Below are 19457 nucleotides of genomic sequence, written 5' to 3'. Positions count from 1 at the left end.
AGTTGATTGGTCAGGTCAGAAGGTTCCTTCCTACCTGGAATATCCTGGGGATCTCCTCGGTCTCTGCTCGGTACACATCACCCTGGGTGACTGGACGCACGTGGAACAGTTTGCTGCACACAACAAGCAATGACTGATGATTGGGTACCAGAATACACCGTCTCAGACAAACTGTTACATGATCTATTTGATGATTAAGCAATAATTATCACAAAAACTGCTAAGACTGATATTTTGTCCCCAAAACAAATTGCTAGTGTAAAGTGAATGAAAATTAAATCCAAACTCATAAAACAAGCATACTTACTCGATATCTAGTACCATGGAGGGGTTGGACTGTTCTTTGTCCTGTTCATCATTGTAGAACAGAATCTTCTTACTGCTCACCACCACATACTGAGGAAAAATAGAATCAATAAATAATGTTAGGAAGAATCGTGTTGGCCCAAAGGAGTAGGCACTAGGCAGCACCATCAGCACAACCCACATTGTACCATTCAATATGAATTCATGTGTTGCATGTCAGTTAATGTCAGTAAATTGATGAAAAGCTTCCAGGTGACATACCTGCTTCTTCCAGCCATATCGTTTGATATTAGGTTTATTAGGAATGGACAGCCACCCTTCCAGTCTGGATTCTACATAGACACACAAGATTGACACAAATGAAAACCAAGCCTGTGGGTAACGCTGTCCCCAAAACGCCATGCAGTGATCAAATTCAAACTTAACTGGGGGAAGAACAGAAAAGTGACAAGGCTGGGCCATACTAACTTAGTAGTTTAAGTTCAACTAACTGAGCATCTCTATGCCCAGGTTACACTTTAAAATAACTGTAGTTTATGTGACAGACAGGAGTTAAATATCCCATGCTGCTACTTCAAGCTCAGTAGTTTTAGATCCCATGCATAAAGGGATATACAGAAAGTCTGAGTGTTTGGAAATCACTAAAGCATGTAATATCCATGTTATTTATCCAGCAAGTTAGATATCATGGAGTAGCTTCAACTCCATGATCAAGAGGTTAGATAGATGTGTTGTAAAATAATGTTCTATTCAGTCAATGGCTGACAGATAATGGACGTTCTATCCATATAATTAGAATCACTAGCCAATTTTCATTTAAATGGTTCTGTCCAACATGGAGCTTCTGATGCCTCAGTCTCCCGTCACAAAGAGGACAGAGCCTGTAGCCTATATAATTGAAGATACACTATATATACAAAAGTATGTGGACACCCGTTCAAATTAGTGGATTTGGCTATTTCAGCTACACCCGTTGCTGACAGGTTTATAACACACAGCCATGCAATCTCCATAGACAAACATTGGCAGTAGAATGGCCTTACTGAAGAGCTCAGTGACTTTCAATGTGGCACCGTCATAGGATACCACCTATGACGGTGGAACAGGTTGAGAGCTTCAAGTTCCTTGGTGTCCACATCACCAACGAACTATCATGGTCCAAGCACACCAAGACAGTCGTGAAGAGGGCACGACAAAGCCTATTCCCCCTCAGGAGACTAAAAAGATTTGGCATGGGTCCTCAGATCCTCAAAAAATTCTACAGCTGCACCATCGAGAGCATCCTGACTGGTTGCATCACCGCCTGGTATGGCAACTGCTTGGCCTCTGACCGCAAGGCACTACAGAGGGTAGTGCGTACGGCCCAGTACATCACTGGGGCAAAGCTCCCTGCCATCCAAGACCTCTATACCAGGCGGTGTCAGAGGAAGGCCCTCAAAATTGTCAAAGACTCCAGCCACCCTAGTCATAGACTGTTCTCTCTGCTACCGCACGGCAAGCGGTACCCGGAGTGCCAAGTCTAGGTCCAAAAGACTTCTCAACAGCTTCTACCCACAAGCCATAAGACTCCTGAACAGCTAATCATGGCTACCCGGACTATTTGCACTGCCCCCCACCCCATCCTTTTTACGCTGCTGCTACTCTGTTAAGTATTTATGCATAGTCACTTTAACTCTACCCACATGTACATATTACCTCAACTACCTCAACTAGCCGGTGCCCCCGCACATTGACTCTGCACCGTTACCCCCCTGTATATATAGCCTCCCTACTGTCACTTTATTTTACTTCTGCTCTTTGTTTTTCTCAACACTTTTTTGTTGTTGTTTTATTCTTACTTTTTTGTTTAAAATAAACGCACTGTTGGTTAAGGGCTGTAAGTAAGCATTTCACTGTAATGTCTGCACTTGTTGTATTCGGCGCATGTGACCAATAAAATTTGATTTGATTTGATTTGATACCAACAAGTCAGTTCGTCAAATTTCTGCCCTGCTAGAGCAGGTCAACTGTAAGTGCTATTTTTGTGAAGTGGAAACATGAAGTGGTAGGCCACACATGCTCACAGAACGGGACCGCCGAGTGCTGAAGCGCGTATCGCGTAAAAATCGTCTGTCCTCGGTTGCAACACTCACTACTGAGTTCCAAACTGCCTCTGGAAGCACAAACGTCAGCACAAGAACTGTTCATCGGGAGCTTCATGAAATGGGTTTCCATGGCCGAGCAGCCTATGATCACCATGCGCAATGCCAAGCGATGGCTGGAGTGGTGTAAAGCTCGCCGCCATTGGACTCTGAGCCATGGAAACGCGTTCTCTGGAGGGATGAATCATGCTTCACCATCTGGCAGTCCGACGGACAAATCTGGGTTTGGCTGATGCAAGGAGAACGCTACCTGCCCCAATGCATAGTGCCAACTGTAAAGTTTGGTGGAGGAGGAATAAAGGTCTGGGGCTGTTTTTCATGGTTCGGGCTAGGTCCCTTAGTTCCATTTTAACGCTACAGCATACAATGACATTCTAGACGATTCTGTGCTTCCAACTTTGTGGCAACAGTTTGGGGAAGGCCCTTTCCTGTTTCAGCATGACAATGCCCCTGTGCACAAAGCGAGGTCCATACAGAAATGGTTTGTCGAGATCAGTGTGGAAGAACTTGACTAGCCTGCACAGAGCCCTGACCTCAACCCAATCGAACACTTTTGGGATGAATTGGAACGCTGACTGCGAGCCACGCCTAATCACCCAACATCAGTGCCCAACCTCACTAATGCTCTTGTGGCTGAATGGAAGCAAGTCCTCGCAGCAATGTTCCAACATCTAGTGGAAATCCTTCCCAGAAGAGTGGAGGCTGTTATAGCAGCAAAGGGGGGACCAACTCCATATTAATGCCCATGATCTTGGAATGAGATGTTCGACGAGCAGGTGTCCACATACCTTTGGTCATGTAGTGTATCTATCCATTATGTTAAAGTGTTACCAACTCAATCTAAAGAGCATGCTTTGGCACAACAACAAGCTACAAAAGAAGAGTGAATTGATCAAAAGCTTCACTTGAAGTGTGTGAGATTTCGTTGGTTCTGAAAAGGCATTGCTCCTGTTCTGAGGTGATCATACCAACACAACATAACGTAAAACGGTGAGTGTTTGTTTGTAGAACAAGGGACAGGGAACCAAAAGGAACAGTTTGGTTCATGGTCTCCAGACATGTTTTGAAAGGTGCTCAGAGTGATGGGTTAAACCATTGTTGTTTTTGTCTAGTGTTACAGTAGCTAACCTCTCATGTAGTCACTTTACTTTAGGAGTCATTCAGATTGCATGATAGCTTGTCCTGCTACAAAATAAATGTACAGCTGACAACAAATGAAACTGATTACCTACAGAACGCTAATTGATATGGTACAGTCAGCATTTGTTCTGAAATAATGTTAGATGAAGTTCTATACTGTAATTGGTTAATTTCCCCCTACAAATGGCTTATGTGAATGATGATTCATGGTTAGTAAATGAAAATGCCTCCAGCCTGGTACAACTTGGTTAAAAGACCCCAAAAAGTGTCTTTAACTGTTCCTTCTGTCAGTCAGAATGGCCTTTCAAAAGTGTTGGTGAGAGCATACAAGCGGGATACCCTTTTCACCACAACAAGAGAGAAAACGAAAACACAAGACAAAAGGCAGTAGCACAGGCCAGGCACAATGAGGGTCCCCCGACTCAGAGTTACTCACAGAAAGAAAATAATAGAAGACACAAAGGTAAGGAGGAGAGCAAGGAGAACCAACTGGACATGGGGAATAAGAGATGAGAGAGGACTTTAACCATTGACACATTCAGGAATTCAATGTACAGCAAACATCGTTGGCAGGTTTACTAACTGACACTTGAACCAGGTGGGTTGAGAAAGATGCTAATAAGCATTCTTCTATACTTACTTTCCTGCTTCACAGCCATACTGTCAGAACTCAAACACTCAATTATATATTCATTATATATTTAATTGTATTGTAAATTGTATTTTAAAGTTAAAATATTAGTCCAAATGAGGACTAAAAGAGATCCTAATCAAATAAAATTATTTGGAATGGCTAGAATTGAATGATTAGATTTAAAATCTTGATTGACCATTAAAGCTAGCCTGATGTACCAAACATCTAGTTAAGTGATCCAAAATCCTGCTCCTGGATAGCCGTCATCCTGTAGATTTGTCCCAGCTTAATACCATCACAACTTCAACACCTTCATTAGCTGAGTCGTGTGTGTGTGGCTTGTCAGGAGCAGGATTGAGCATCTTTGGCCTAGCCGGTCCTTTGACACAGCCACCTTTAGTTAGTTGACCCCACAGTGACCTTACCGGCGATGTTGCTGTCCGTCTCGTCCGTCTGCAGGCTGATGACGCTGGAGTTGTCCATGCGCAGCTGCAGGTCGTTGAGCTTCTCCCTCAGCTGCTCGATGTCACTCTCCTTGCTGTCCAGCTGCATCTGCAGCTCGTTGCGGTACGTGCACTCCTCCGACAGTTGCTGTTGTAGAAGAGAGAGGCAAGCAGAATACGCAGTGATGAATATGCAGTTAATTCAGGGAAGATCAGAAGCACTGCACCTTCAAGTGGGGATGTAGTGCTACCTTTCACTATTGAGTTTAGCTCTGTTCTAAATTAGGAATTTATTTTACTAAATCCAACTTGAAGGTGCAGTCACTGTCTTACCTAAAAGAAAGTTCGCTTTTGTTGATTTGATTTGAAAGAATACTATTAATTAAAAGGTTCAAAGGATCATCGTTAGATGATTTTGAGACCAATTAGACCCTACTGTCAAATTGACAGAGACTGAGTGTTTAATGCATTATTACTGACCGCCTGCATCTCGCTGAGCTCCTTCTGGCACTTGATGGCCATGTGGTTGAACTTTTCCTGCTCCTGGTTGAGCTCCAGCTGCAGCTTGCGGTTCTCCTTCTCCTTCTTCCTCAGGTCGGTCGTGCTGCCCTTCTTCTTGGTGTCAAGCTTCATGTCCTTCCTGTTCATGATCTCTGCCAGCTTGTTCACCGCCTGGAGGGATCAAATGGGGCAATCGGTTGAGGTAAGGTTGACGTTCAGGTTTAACAAAATGGTGCAACCGGTCGAGGTAAGGTCGAGGTTTATCTTTAACAAAACTGGGCAACCGGTTGAGGTAGGGTTGAGGTTTAACAAAGTAGGGCAACGGGTTGAGGTTTAAAAACGTTGAATGGAAGAACTATGGGGTTGTGTTCGAGGTGTAAATATGAGGTCAAAGGAGCTCATAACTATTGGTGTAATGTTCAGTAAAGTAAACAGTCAAAGGTTGAAGTGTCTTACCTGAGTCTTGAGTGTGCGCTCTGTGCTGAGAACCTTCTCGTAGTTGGCCTTGATTGTGTTTGTAATCTCCTCTTTCTGGGAGTCATACTCTGCAGAGGAGAAGGGGACAGACAGTGTGAGGAAACCAGACAGTCTTACACGGATCCAACTGACAGAGGGGACCATATACAGTTGAAGTCGGAAGTTTACATACAGTTAGGTTGGAGTCATTAAAACTTGTTTTTCAACCCCTCCACAAATTTCTTGTTAACAAACAATAGTTTTGGCAAGTCGGTTAGGACATTACTTTGTGCATGACAAAAGTAATTTGTCCAACAATTGTTTACAGACAGATTATTTCACTTATAATTTCACTGTATCACAATTCCAGTGGGTCAGAAGTTTACATACACTAAATTGACTGTGCCTTTAAACAGCTTGGAATATTCCAGAAAATGATGTCATGGCTTTAGAAGCTTCTGATAGACTAATTGACATCATTTACCTGTGGGTGTATTTCAAGGCCTACCTTCAAACTCAGTGCCTCTTTGCTTGACAGCATGGGGAAATCAAAAGAAATCAGCCAAGACCTCTGATTTTTTTTTGTAGTTTCCACAAGTCTGGTTCATCCTTGGGATCAATTACCAAACGCCTGAAGGTACCACGTTCATCTGTACAAACAATAGTACGCGAGTATAAACACCATGGGACCACGCGGCCGTCATACCGCTCAGGAAGGAGACGCGTTCTGTCTCCTAGAGATGAACGTACTTTGGTGCGAAAAGTGCAAATCAATCCCAGAACAGCAGCAAAGGACCTTGTGAAGATGCTGGAGGAAACCGGTACAAAAGTATCTATATCCACAGTAAAACGACTCCTATATCGACATAACCTGAAAGGCAACTCAGCAAGGAAGAAGCCACTGCTCCAAAACCGCCATAAAAAAGACAGACTACGGTTTGCAACTGCACATGGGGACAAAGATCGTACTTTTTGGAGAAATGTCCTCTGGTCTGATGAAACAAAAATACTGTTTTGGCCATAATGACCATTGTTATGTTTGGCGGAAAAAGAGGGTGGCTTGCAAGCCGAAGAACACCATCCCAATCGTGAAGCACGGGGGTGGCAGCATCATGCTGTGGGGGTGCTTTGCTGCAGGAGGGACTGGTGCACTTCACAAAATAGATGGCATCATGCAGAAGGAAAATTATGTGGATATATTGAAGCAACATCTCAAGACATCAGTCAGGAAGTTAAAGCTTGGTTGCAAATGGGTCTTCAAAATGGACAATGACCCCAAGCATACTTCCAAAGTTGTGGCAAAATGGCTTAAGGACAACAAAGTCAAGGTATTGAGTGGCCATCACAAAACCCTGACCTCAATCCTATAGAAATTTGTGGGCAGAACTGAAAAAGCGTGTGCGAGCAAGGAGGCCTACAAACCTGACTCAGTTACACCAGCTCTGTCAGGAGGAATGGGCCAAAATTCACCCAACTTATTGTGGGAAGCTTGTGGAAGGCTACCCAAAACGTTTGACCCAAGTTAAACAATTTAAAGGCAATGCTACCAAATACTAATTGAGTGTATGTAAACTTCTGACCCACTGGAAATGTGATGAAAGAAATAAAAGCTGAAATAAATAATTCTCTCTACTATTATTCTGACATTTCACATTCTTAAAATAAAGTGGTGATCCTAACTGACCTAAGACAGGGAATTCTTACTAGGATTAAATGTCAGGAATTGTGAAAAACTGAGTTTAAATGTATTTGGCTAAGATGTAAACTTCAGACTTCAACTGTAAGTGCCTATGAAGACATTAACCATAGGCCTAGATTATAACAGAATAAGCATAGAATATAATAATTAGACCAAGTTATGAAAATGGTGTCTTGACATTACCTTCCACCTGAGTGCGAAGCTTGTGGTCCAGCTCAGCCTTCTCCTTGCTGAGGTTCTCCACGTCTTTGGTCAGGGTTTTGTTGGATTCCTCAAGCTGGGGAGGACAAGAGGAGAGACATTCAGAGGTTTAAATGTAGGTGTACAGCTGCCTGAGACACACACAAAACAATGTAATTATTAAATAGGACAATATTGGAAGTATACTAAGCTGTTGTTTCCTCTGTGCCCACATTCCTGGATAGATTTATTTTCCCTGACTTTGAAGAATTTTACAATGCAGGAAAGGAGTGTGTATTGAGGCAAGCAGTACTGACCCGTGCGATGGTGGAATCCTTCTCGGAGCCCTCCTGCTTGTGTCTGGCCATGGCCTTCTTGTTCTCCTGGCGCAGCTCAAAGTACTGCTCCTCCTGGAGCGCCCTGGCCAGCTGCTCCGACTCTGCCTTGGTCACCGTCAGATCCAGCTGGGCTGACAGGGAGTCCCTGGGAGGAAGGGAGGGAGGACAGACACACATGGTTTAAAATCAGATTCACAATCGCTCTGTGTGGTGATTTGAAAGTAGGCTGGTCGAGAAAAGCTGCACCCCATATTCTTTTTTTATTTTTTATTTTATTTCACCTTTATTTAACCAGGTAAACCAGTTGAGAACAAGTTCTCATTTACAACTGCGACCTGGCCAAGATAAAGCAAAGCAGTGCGATAAAAACAACACAGAGTTACATATAGGGTAAAACAAAACAAAGTAAAAAATAAATAAAAATACAACAGAAATACATATATATACAGTGTGTGCAAATTTAGCAAGTTATGGAGGTAAGGCAATAAAATAGGCTATAGTGCAAAATAATTACAAGTAGTATTAACACTGGAAAGATAGATGTGCAAGAGATGATGTGCAAATAGAGATACTGGGGTACAAATGAGCAAAATAAATAACAATATAGGGATGAGGTAGTTGGGCGGGCTAATTTCAGATGGGCTGTGTACAGGTGCAGTGATCGGTAAGGTGCTCTGACCACAGCGTATGATTACAATACTGATTCTTGCTATATTGACAAAGGCCTGATATTACATTAAACCTACATTTGAGATATTTAGCAGATGCTCTTATCCAGAGCAACTTACAGGAGCAATTGGGGTTAAGTGCCTTGTTCAAGGGCAGAGACATATTTTTCACCTGGTCGGCTAGGGAATTCGAACCAGCGACATTTCGGTTACTTGCCCAATGTTCTTAACCGCTAGGCTACCTGCCGCACATTTCCATTTTGTCATGTTACCTTTCGCTGTGCAGCTCATGCACCTTCTTGTGAACTTCCTGGACCTGCCGGTTCCTCTCCTCGATCTCTTCCTTCAGTTCCTTCACCTGAGTTTTATAAAGCGTCTGGAGGTAGAGACAGGAGATATGGCGTCAGTCAGTTAGCCACTGAGCAGGGTTATAGGACAGTGAGGTAAATGGACCCTACTCACTGAGAAATACTGTTCGGCCTCAAGCTGGTCCTGAAGTTCCCTCATCTGTCCCTCGTTGCCCCTGTATTGCCTGGAAGACGGGCACACAAACCATATGGTTAACATATTGCATATGTGAGCTAAATAAACATTTCAAAACAACCAAAAAAGACCGCGTTGAAGGGGAAACTCAGACTCTGGTAAAATCCTCAAAAAGCCTTTCAGATTTCAGATACAAAACCTTAGTGTATAGATTATTAACTTCATTACACCATACAGTATGTCCCAGGGTTGTATGTAGCCCGGGAATACCACCACCCCTCCACCACTCCCTGCAAAGCTCCATAGGCAGAAAGCTACAGTAAGCAGACGGATTAACAGTCTTTCATTCTAATGGGAGGAGCTCGACTCTGGCTAACCCTTAACCCTGTGGTGTAAACATTGTCACTGGGGAGCTTTGCCACAGTCAACGTCTAAGCTGAAATAAGAGCCTTTTTACTGGAATAACGACCAATTGTAGGGCCATTTAACATAGACTCCCAAAGCAGTATTAGCTAGCTGCAGGAAGGAACGTAAAACTACAGACTATTACAGATTTTCAGAATAGAGTTTAGCTAATGGAGTTAGAGAAGTGTGTCTGGAAGGTATTGCATTCATTTGGAAGGGAGATACACGCATTGAGATGATGCTCAATGTAGCCTGTCGAGGATCGAGCTAGAAGTTACCCACAGAGCTAGGAAAACCCCTATCCCAACCTTAACCATTAGGTTATATCTGACCCTTGTACCAGTGACTAGGGGTAAACTACCTAATCCCCTGTGTGGGGTGTGACAACGTGACTAGTTTGGAGGGTATTCTCACTTGGTGAGCTGTGCGAGCTGGAACTCAAGCGAGCGTTTGCTCTCTAGTGCCGTGTTGATCTCCTGCTTCAGCTGCTTCTCCGAGCCCTTCAGCCGGTCCGCCTCCTGGGAGCGGCTCTTCAGCTCGTTCTGGGCCAGCAGCCTCTTACTGGACTCCTGCTCCAGATGCATCCGCAGATCCTTCACCTGCAGGGGAGAACCAGGGATGTTAGGACAAGAGAGAACCACAGTATGTCCTAACTACACTGGGGTTATACCAGACTTGTTCTCGGGAAATCAACAGCTTTTTCTGGAGGGCCGAATCCTAACTTGAGATCTGCACGTTGAAAACTTTATTTCTTGCGAAAGCCTCATTAGTATCGACTAATGATTAACGTGAATGTTTGTGTAGAGGGGGGTAGTTGTATGATATCCAGAAAAGTGGTTAAATGTTTTTAGGGCCAGTGCCCATGGACCTCCACCCCAGACAAGGTGAGTCGATGTTGGTGTTGAGTGGTGCTGGTGCTCACCTCGTCCTCCAGCCTCTCCTTCTGCTTCATCAGCTGCTCCATCTTCTGCACCGACTGCTTGAGATCAAACTCCAGCATGGAGCACTGCTTCTCCACCTCCACCACCCTGCTCTCCGCTCGCATCCGTGCCCCGCTCTCCTCAGACACCTTGTGCTGCACCGCTTGAGGGAGAGGAGGAGGGAAGGAGATGTCACTCAGTTGCAACTATCCATCATTCAATGGAAGAACCTCACTGACAGATTGAATAGGACATTTGTGCTCAGTTATTTGAAATGACCCACCATCCTCACGGGCAAAACATTTTAGTACACCCCCTCTTGGCGTATGCCATGTTCATATGAGTGAGAGTGACTAACAAAATCAATGGGGGCCCCCTGGAGGTCAGGGCCCCTGGGCACATGTACTGCATGCCCAGAGGGTAATTTGGTGATGATTACTACAAGGTTTAGATAGCTGGCTAAACTACTTTACCTAGCAATATAAAAAATATTAGCTGATATGGGCTAATTGAGTGACTTTCAGTGAAAACTGATGATACACTACCACATTTCTAAATTGCACCTTGTCTATTCTACTATTATAACTCAACAGTACGGGGTCGGGGCCCCCTAGCAACCACGGGGCCCTAAGCACAGCGCGTAGTCTGTGTATAGGCAAAGGCGGCACTAGACACGTCTGGAAGACAAGTAAATGTTGCTTCAAACAGTGCTGGTCTCGAATTATTTCTGATGTTTTTGGAAGGTGGGATTGGGTCCAGCTTTTAATATGTAGGGAGTTAAAGTCTGAACATGTCACATGGAGGGGAGCGGAGTCCACTCCCTCAATTCCTCTCCATCCATCCAGTGCCTCCCTGGGTATGAGTGGTGCAGGTGAGAGAGAGGGGGGAGAGGGATAGAGGGGGATGCAGAAAGAGAGGCAGAGAGAGGGATAGAGAGGCAGAGAGCAGACAGAGAACAAGGGAGAGAGAGACAGAGACAGACTGTAGTGGTGGCTAGGGTGTGTTCTAACATGGGCCCAGATATACCATGCATGGCGGCTGACTTGGCTTCCTCAATGGACTCGTATTTGTCAGTGAGCTGGGCCCGCGTCACCCTGTGTTCTGTGTGCTCCTGGTCCAGACGCTGCTGCAGTGTCTTTAGCTTGTAGTTCAGGTCGATCTCCAGGTTGTTCTTATCCTGTTGATAGAAAGTGTAGAATTACATATAGAATCCCTAGAATGGACATTGGCATCCTGGCAGCATGTGTAAAAATGACAAGGAAAACATTAATTCTGCTGATCTCTATGGTAGAGAGGCTCTTAAGCCTGGGAGTAAGGGGACTAAAATACCAGTTAGATATACATGTGGTTATCGCAACAAAGAAGATGTGTTGATATAGAGTACAACTGTATTGTCTTTGATACTTCCATTTGGACCACTACTGACAATAGGTGGACGTCACTAGTAACTAGACATCAATGACAGGGTTTGTGTTAGCCTTATAAAGCACAGTATGTGAGTGACATGAGGAGAGACTTGGAGGGCACAAACCTTCTCCAGGTTGTTGCTCCTCTCCTGGGCCTGCTTGCGTTCCACCTCCACTTTGGACAGGCTGAGCTTCAAGTTCTTGTTGTCCTGTTGAAGACCCATCATCCGCGCTACAGACACACAGAGAGAGAAACCGAGAGTCACCTTCAAAACAGTGGTTTGTGCATCTTAAAAATAGTGGTTTGTGTAACGTGCTAAACCCATGTTGACAACACCATAATGCATAGCTTTCCGATTTGGAAAACTATATTTGTGGACTAAGGAAACTGGACAGTAAAGTATTATTTGTATTAAATATGGATGACTGTAGACTTCAAATTCAGTCTGAATTTAGAGCAATATTATTTCAACACAATCCATCAGATAAATTCATCCCCAAGCCTCTTCAAAGCACTTCTCTCCAGATAAAACATGACTGTTTGGCAGATAAGTCTGATGTGAGTGCTGTGGGCATTGGCAGTGCCTGGGCACGTCTAATGTGATGAACGAGAATGGTTAGAACTGGAGCTAAGATTCCCCAGCTGTCTCTTAAATAGTTGAGAAGAGAGGGAGAGACAAATCACTTCAGATCATTTGAAGTTAGTTGAACGTGGCAAGACTGAAAAACAGTTAAGTAAGAGTGACTGAGGAATTACTGTAAAGCAAACTAAAATGGCGTAGGCAATCATGTTCATCCATTCTAGTTCTAACACATGCCCAAGTGAACGCAGGGTTGCGGTCAGACCTCGTATTTACTCAAACACTGAGTCATGTCCAAGTCATATTTACTCATAGAACAATGAGTGCAGTCTTTGGGTGTGAGCCACTGAGTGCGTCCCAATTCTCCACACTTTTTCTTGTCTGGTGCACTTGTGCACCCCCCTACATGGATTTAAAAGACCATGCTCACATGAGTGCTTAGCTATGTATTTTTTTGTTGTATAGACCCCAGGAAGAGTAGCTGTCAGCTAATGGGGAGCTGAATAAAGATTAAAGAGTGGAGAATTGAAATGTAGCCAGGAACGTGTTCTGGTACCTTGCAGCTCGTGGATCTCCTCTGATCCCTGGCTGTAGCTCCTCCTCTCAGAGTCCAGGGTGCTCTGCAGCTGCAGCAGCTCTTTCTCCAGCTGGGCCCTCCCTCCGTCGGCCGAGCGGCTCTTCTCCTGCAGCTCACTGGTCAGCCCCTCCAACTGGGTCACGGACTTGGCCATCTCCGTGTGGCTCTTCCTCAGCCGCGCTGCCGTGTCGGACTCCACCCTCAGCAGGTCATTGGCCTCCTCCAGCTGTCAGTCAAGGAAACAACCATTGGGAAAGCTCACAGTCAATATTACCTCCTGACACAGATGATCTGCTCAGTTGCTGCAGAATGTTTGATTCTGAGACGGTTGTTGGGGTTTTTAACCACTATGTGGGTGGACGTCTAATGTTACTATAGAATCATATCCATCCATGCACTTCCAGTAATACTTAATAGGCAAAGACTAGTGTTGCTGTCTGAAAGGTCTATACTAGTCTGGTATGAGGCACTGATTCCTCTGTGTCCTTCACTTGCGCATATGAAAATAAAAGGGGCTTCAATTTGCTGATAAACATCAATGCATGTAATGTAACAAAGCCATAGGGTGATCACAAAGGGTCAGATATTGTTAATCCTTGTCATGGTTAAGGTTCAAATTTAGGGTGGAGTAATCTGATCCTAGATCTGTGGTTATAACCTGGCCTGCTCTCTCCTTGAACTGTCTCACACATCCAAACACATTCCTCAAAACAAACCCCTTCCCTGCACAGTCCATACCTTTGACCCACATTCTGACCCTCAAACGAGACCTCAAACCTAGAATGACCCCCTATGCTGTGTGGATGGCAATTGATGAGAGCAGTGTGTGTGTATACACATTTTCCTACCTTATCAGGACCACAATGTCCTGACAAGTCGTCAGAATGTCCTGACAAGGTAGGAAAACAATAACATTTTTGAAAAGTCAGGATTTGTTCAAACACTATTTTAGGCTTACGGGTTAGATTTAGGGTTAGTGTTAGGTTTAGGTTTAGGGGTTAGGTTAAGGATAATAGGATTTTGAATGGGAATATATTTTCTCTCTCCAAAAAGTCCAGAGAATTGACCAAAACAAAGCTGTGTGAGTGTACGAGAGATACTGTACCTGCTTCTGCAGTTGTAGGATCTTGTCATTCGAGGCCTGAGAGTTTTGGCAGATTTTCCTCATGGCCTCAAGCTGCTCTTTCAGAGTGGACACTGAGAAGAAACAGAGTAAGGATGAGAGTTAAATGAAAGATCAAGTCATCTTTATCACACACGTCTCCCTTTCAAAACATGACACTAAACTAACTGTATCCAGAAACATGTTTTTTTGTGCATGGGAGTTGTGTTGCATTTAAAGTGCTCTGTTTATGTGCATGTTGGTATCCGATCTGGTAGTTTAAGGAGTTAATACGTGTGAATCCACTTAGTTCACAGCGATCCTCTGGTCCCAGTTAACGGGAGCGTCTCAGAGGGTGAGTGTCTGGGTTAAGACTGCTAGTTAGCACTGTAGGGGGAGTCAGACTAGCAGACAACTAGACTAGCAGGTCAAGCTGCACTTGTATCGGTCAGAGTGAGTACTAGTAATCCAGTTGGGACAAACATCTGTTAGGGCTAGATCCAATAACATCTGGGCCCGTTTTCATAAAGCATTTCAGAGTAGGAGTACAAATACAGGATCAGCTTTTTCTTCTAGATCATAGTAACATTACATGGACAGGGAGGATCAGTAATCGTACTCTGAGTGAGATGCTTTATGAATACAGGGAGGAAAGATGCTACTGCAGTAGTGCAAGATCTCATTATAGATTATACTGTAGTAGCACTAACCCTGTACAAATCCTGTCACTTAGTGTACAAAACATTAGGAACACCTGCTCTTTCTATGACAGAATGACCAGGTGAATTCAGGTGAAAGCTATGAGCCCTTATTGAGGTCACCTGTTAAATCCACTTCAAAATCAGTGTAGATTAACGGGAGGAGACAACTGAGACATGGATTGTGTATGTGTGCCTTTCCGAGGGTGGAATGGGCAAGTGTTTATAATCAGTGTTATAAACACTTGTTATAGACATGTGTATAGACAGAGGTTTGGACTAAAACAGTGGGAGATTGGAGAGATTGAGTTAAAGAGAAGGATAAAAACAAACAATCCTTACCCTCGTTCTCCAAGTTGCGTCTCTTCTCTGCCTCCTGGTCGGCTTTTCTTTGGTACTCGGTGACTCTGTGCTGGATCATCATCTTGTCTTTCTCCAGGAGGGACATACTGGCCTCCACACCCTTCCTCACGTTGGCCTGGGAGGAGGGGAGGGTGGCACAGGAGTTAGTACTCAATGTACAGAGCATTTAGGCCCTATATCATGTCTTGTTTGCTGCACTTTTGTAGATTACCGTACATCGTGATTATGCATTTGCCCTGGTATGTTTCAGAACACTAGACATTCACTCACCTCCTCGTCCAGCTCTTTCATGATCTTGTCGAGCTTTGTGTTCGTCGTCCTAAAGAAGGAGAGCAAAGATTAGCACTTTAACTTGCTTTGCTTGATCTTTTAAAATGGGAACTGCTCCAAAACAGGTGCATTGTTCATTAAAATACACTTTTTACGAGCATGTATTTGTTTTGCTTGAAATCTGATTTGTTGATTATTGATCTGACTTATTGGTTAATTGAAGTTGATTGACGGGTGATTGATTGCTACCTGCACTTCTGCTCCATCTCGTCCTTTAGCTGCATCTCACTGTGTAGCTGCTCCTCCAGCTGGTAGATCCTCTTCTGCAGGTTCTCCAGCTGAACACAGACAATGTGTATGACAACACCATAGACAGACACTGTAGAATACATTACACTTTGCAACACAATACATTTGTAATCAGTTTGGCATTGCAGAGTGTAACATGCTCAAGTAGAATAAACCGACACTAGTGTCCATTACGCATTGGAACGTGACATAAAAACCTGAAGAGAATTTAGCATCGCAGAAAGTAGCTACTCCAGATGCATCTCTATAAGTAGTACTCACATGGCTCTTGTCTTCCTTGGTGGAGCTGCTGCGTTTGTCAACACTCTTGGTGCTGGTGCTCCAGGAAAACCTGGGGGATAGACCACAACAACTTGATCAACATTTTGTTACAAAGTAGGGTTCAAATGGATTTTATTTTATTTTTCTTTGTCAATGATTTACACAAAATACTTTCATGTCAAAGTGGCAGATTTCTTTTACATTTGTAACCCCCTGAGTCAATACATGTTAGAATCAACTTGGAAAGAGATTACAGCTGTGAGTCTTTCTGGGTAAGTCTCTAAGAGCTTTGCACACCTAGATTGTACAATATTTGCATATTATTCCTAAAAAATATTCTTCAAGTAAGTATTTGATCTCCTGCTGATTTTGTATGTTTGCCCACTGACAAAGAAATGATCAGTCTATAATTTTAATGGTAGGTTTATTTGAACAGTGAGAGACAGAATAACAACAAAAAAATCCAGAAAAGCGCATGTCAAAAATGTTATACATTGATTTGCATTTTAATAAGGGAAATAAGTATTTGACCCCCTCTCAATCAGAAAGATTTCTGGCTCCCAGGTGTCTTTTATACAGGTAACGAGCTGAGATTAGGAGCACATTCTTAAAGGGAGTGCTCCTAATCTCAGTTTGTTACCTGTATAAAAGACACCTGTCCACAGAAGCAATCAATCAATCAGATTCCAAACTATCCACCATGGCCAAGACCAAAGAGCTCTCCAAGGATGTCAGGGACAAGATTGTAGACCTACCCAAGGCTGGAATGGGCTACAAGACCATCGCCAAGCAGCTTGGTGAGAAGGTGACAACAGTTGGTGCGATTATTCGCAAATGGAAGAAACACAAAATAACTGTCAATCTCCCTCGGCCTGGGGCTCCTTAAAAGATCTCACCTCATGGAGTTGCAATGATCATGAGAACGGTGAGGAATCAGCCCAGAACTACACGGGAGGATCTTGTCAATGATCTCAAGGCAGCTGGGACCATAGTCACCAAGAAAACAATTGGTAACACACTACGCCGTGAAGGACTGAAATCCTGCAGTGCCCGCAAGGTCCCCCTGCTCAAGAAAGCACATACAGTGGGGAAAAAAAGTATTTAGTCAGCCACCAATTGTGCAAGTTCTCCCACTTAAAAAGATGAGAGAGGCCTGTAATTTTCATCATAGGTACATGTCAACTATGACAGACCAAATGAGAAAAAAAAATCCAGAAAATCACATTGTAGGATTTTTAATGAATTTATTTGCAAATTATGGTGGAAAATAAGTATTTGGTCAATAACAAAAATTTCTCAATACTTTGTTATATACCCTTTGTTGGCAATGACACAGGTCAAACGTTTTCTGTAAGTCTTCACAAGGTTTTCACACACTGTTGCTGGTATTTTAGCACATTCCTCCATGCAGATCTCCTCTAGAGCAGTGATGTTTTGGGGCTGTCGCTGGGCAACACGGACTTTCAACTCCCTCCAAAGATTTTCTATGGGGTTGAGATCTGGAGACTGGCTAGGCCACTCCAGGACCTTAAAATGCTTCTTACGAAGCCACTCCTTCGTTGCCCGGGTGGTGTGTTTGGGATCATTGTCATGCTGAAAGACCCAGCCACGTTTCATCTTCATTGCCCTTGCTGATGGAAGGAGGTTTTCACTCAAAATCTCACGATACATGGCCCCATTCATTCTTTCCTTTACACGGATCAGTCGTCCTGGTCCATTTGCAGAAAAACAGCCCCAAAGCATGATGTTTCCACCCCCAAGCTTCACAGTAGGTATGGTATTCTTTGGATGCAACTCAGCATTCTTTGTCCTCCAAACACGACGAGTTGAGTTTTTACCAAAAAGTTCTATTTTGGTTTCATCTGACCATATGACATTCTCCCAATCCTCTTCTGGATCATCCAAATGCACTCTAGCAAACTTCAGACGGGCCTGGACATGTACTGGCTTAAGCAGGGGGACACGTCTGGCACTGCAGGATTTGAGTCCCTGGCGGCGTAGTGTGTTACTGATGGTAGGCTTTGTTACTTTGGTCCCAGCTCTCTGCAGGTCATTCACTAGGTCTTGTATGTCTTCCATTTCCTAATAATTGCTCCCACAGAAACCAAGATGCTTACCTATTGCAGATTCAGTCTTCCCAGCCTGGTGCAGGTCTACAATTTTGTTTCTGGTGTCCTTTGACAGCTCTTTGGTCTTGGCTATAGTGGAGTTTGGAGTGTGACTGTTTGAGGTTGTGGACAGGTGTCTTTTATACTGATAACAAGTTCAAACAGGTGCCATTAATACAGGTAACGAGTGGAGGACAGAGGAGCCTCTTAAAGAAGAAGTTACAGGTCTGTGAGAGCCAGAAATCTTGCTTGTTTGTAGGTGACCAAATACTTATTTTCCACCATAATTTGAAAATAAATTCATTAAAAATCCTACAATGTAATTTTCTGGATTTTTTCTCCTCAATTTGTCTGTCAAAGTTGATGTGTACCTATGATGAAAATTACAGGCCTCTCTCATCTTTTTAAGTGGGAGAACTTGCACAATTGGTGGCTGACTAAATACTTTTTCCCCCACTGTTTACATGCCTGTCTGAAGTTTGCCAATGAACATCTGAATGATTCAGAGGAGAACTGGGTGAAAGTGTTGTGGTCAGATGAGACCAAAATCGAGCTCTTTGGCATCAACTCAACTCGCCGTGTTTGGAGGAGGAGGAATGCTGCCTATGACCCCAAGAACACCATCCCCACCGTCAAACATGGAGGTGGAAACATTATGCTTTGGGGGTGTTTTTTTGCTAAGGGGACAGGACAACTTCACCGCATCAAAGGGACGATGGACGGGGCCATGTACCGTCAAATCTTGGGTGAGAACCTCCTTCCCTCAGCCAGGGCATTGAAAATGGGTCGTGGATGGGTATTCCAGCATGACAATGACCCAAAACACACGGCCAAGGCAACAAAGGAGTGGCTCAAGAAGAAGCACATTAAGGTCCTGGAGTGGCATAGCCAGTCTCCAGACTTTAATCCCATAGAAAATCTGTGGAGGGAGCTGAATGTTCGAGTTGCCAAATGTCAGCCTCGAAACCTTAATGATTTGGAGAAGATCTGCAAAGAGGAGTGGGACAAAATCCCTCCTGAGATGTGTGCAAACCTGGTGGTCAACTACAAGAAACGTCTGACCTCTGTGATTGCCAACAAGGGTTTTGCCACCAAGTACTAAGTCATGTTTTGCAGAGGGGTCAAATACTTATTTCCCTCATTAAAATGCAAATCAATTCATAACATTTTTGACATGCGTTTTTCTGGATTTTGTTGTTGTTATTCTGTCTCTGTGTTCAAATAAACCTACCATTAAAATTAGACTGATCATTTCTTTGTCAGTGGGCAAACGTACAAAATCAGCAGGGGATCAAATACTTTTTTCCCTCACTGTATGTACATGTGGGTAGAGTTATTAAAGTGACTATGCATAGATAATAAACAGAGAGTAGCAGCAGCGTAAAAGAGGGGTGGGGGGGGGGCAATGCAAATAGTCTGGGTAGCCATTTGATTAGATGTTCAAGAGTCTTATGGCTTGGGGGTAGAA

The 19457-nt window shown here is 43.8% G+C and overlaps 1 protein-coding gene across 3 annotated transcripts in view; it reads right to left on the bottom strand.

The window, feature by feature from the left end:
* LOC121535371 (rho-associated protein kinase 1) overlaps positions 1-19457 on the bottom strand; it is a 68696-nt gene that overhangs the window by 6671 nt on the left and 42568 nt on the right. For 2 of the 3 annotated variants that reach the window (XM_041842388.2, XM_041842387.2), the window contains exons 11-30: positions 15882-15951; positions 15561-15649; positions 15312-15360; positions 15021-15156; positions 13984-14075; positions 12858-13104; positions 11846-11952; positions 11341-11491; positions 10317-10477; positions 9809-9993; positions 8969-9038; positions 8779-8882; positions 7818-7983; positions 7504-7597; positions 5622-5710; positions 5145-5336; positions 4647-4812; positions 568-638; positions 308-396; positions 35-113 (exon numbers count right to left, since the gene is read on the bottom strand). In XM_041842388.2, coding sequence (XP_041698322.1) covers positions 35-113; positions 308-396; positions 568-638; positions 4647-4812; positions 5145-5336; positions 5622-5710; positions 7504-7597; positions 7818-7983; positions 8779-8882; positions 8969-9038; positions 9809-9993; positions 10317-10477; positions 11341-11491; positions 11846-11952; positions 12858-13104; positions 13984-14075; positions 15021-15156; positions 15312-15360; positions 15561-15649; positions 15882-15951 — 2407 coding nt within the window. Of the gene's footprint in view, positions 1-34; positions 114-307; positions 397-567; positions 639-4023; positions 4077-4646; positions 4813-5144; positions 5337-5621; positions 5711-7503; positions 7598-7817; positions 7984-8778; positions 8883-8968; positions 9039-9808; positions 9994-10316; positions 10478-11340; positions 11492-11845; positions 11953-12857; positions 13105-13983; positions 14076-15020; positions 15157-15311; positions 15361-15560; positions 15650-15881; positions 15952-19457 lie in introns of those variants that run through there. The other variant, XR_005994734.2, reaches the window with a different exon arrangement.

The sequence above is a fragment of the Coregonus clupeaformis genome, chromosome 21, assembly GCF_020615455.1.
Source record: "Coregonus clupeaformis isolate EN_2021a chromosome 21, ASM2061545v1, whole genome shotgun sequence".
Classification (NCBI taxonomy): Eukaryota; Metazoa; Chordata; class Actinopteri; order Salmoniformes; family Salmonidae; genus Coregonus; species Coregonus clupeaformis.
This window is presented reverse-complemented; position numbering and strand designations above follow the sequence as displayed.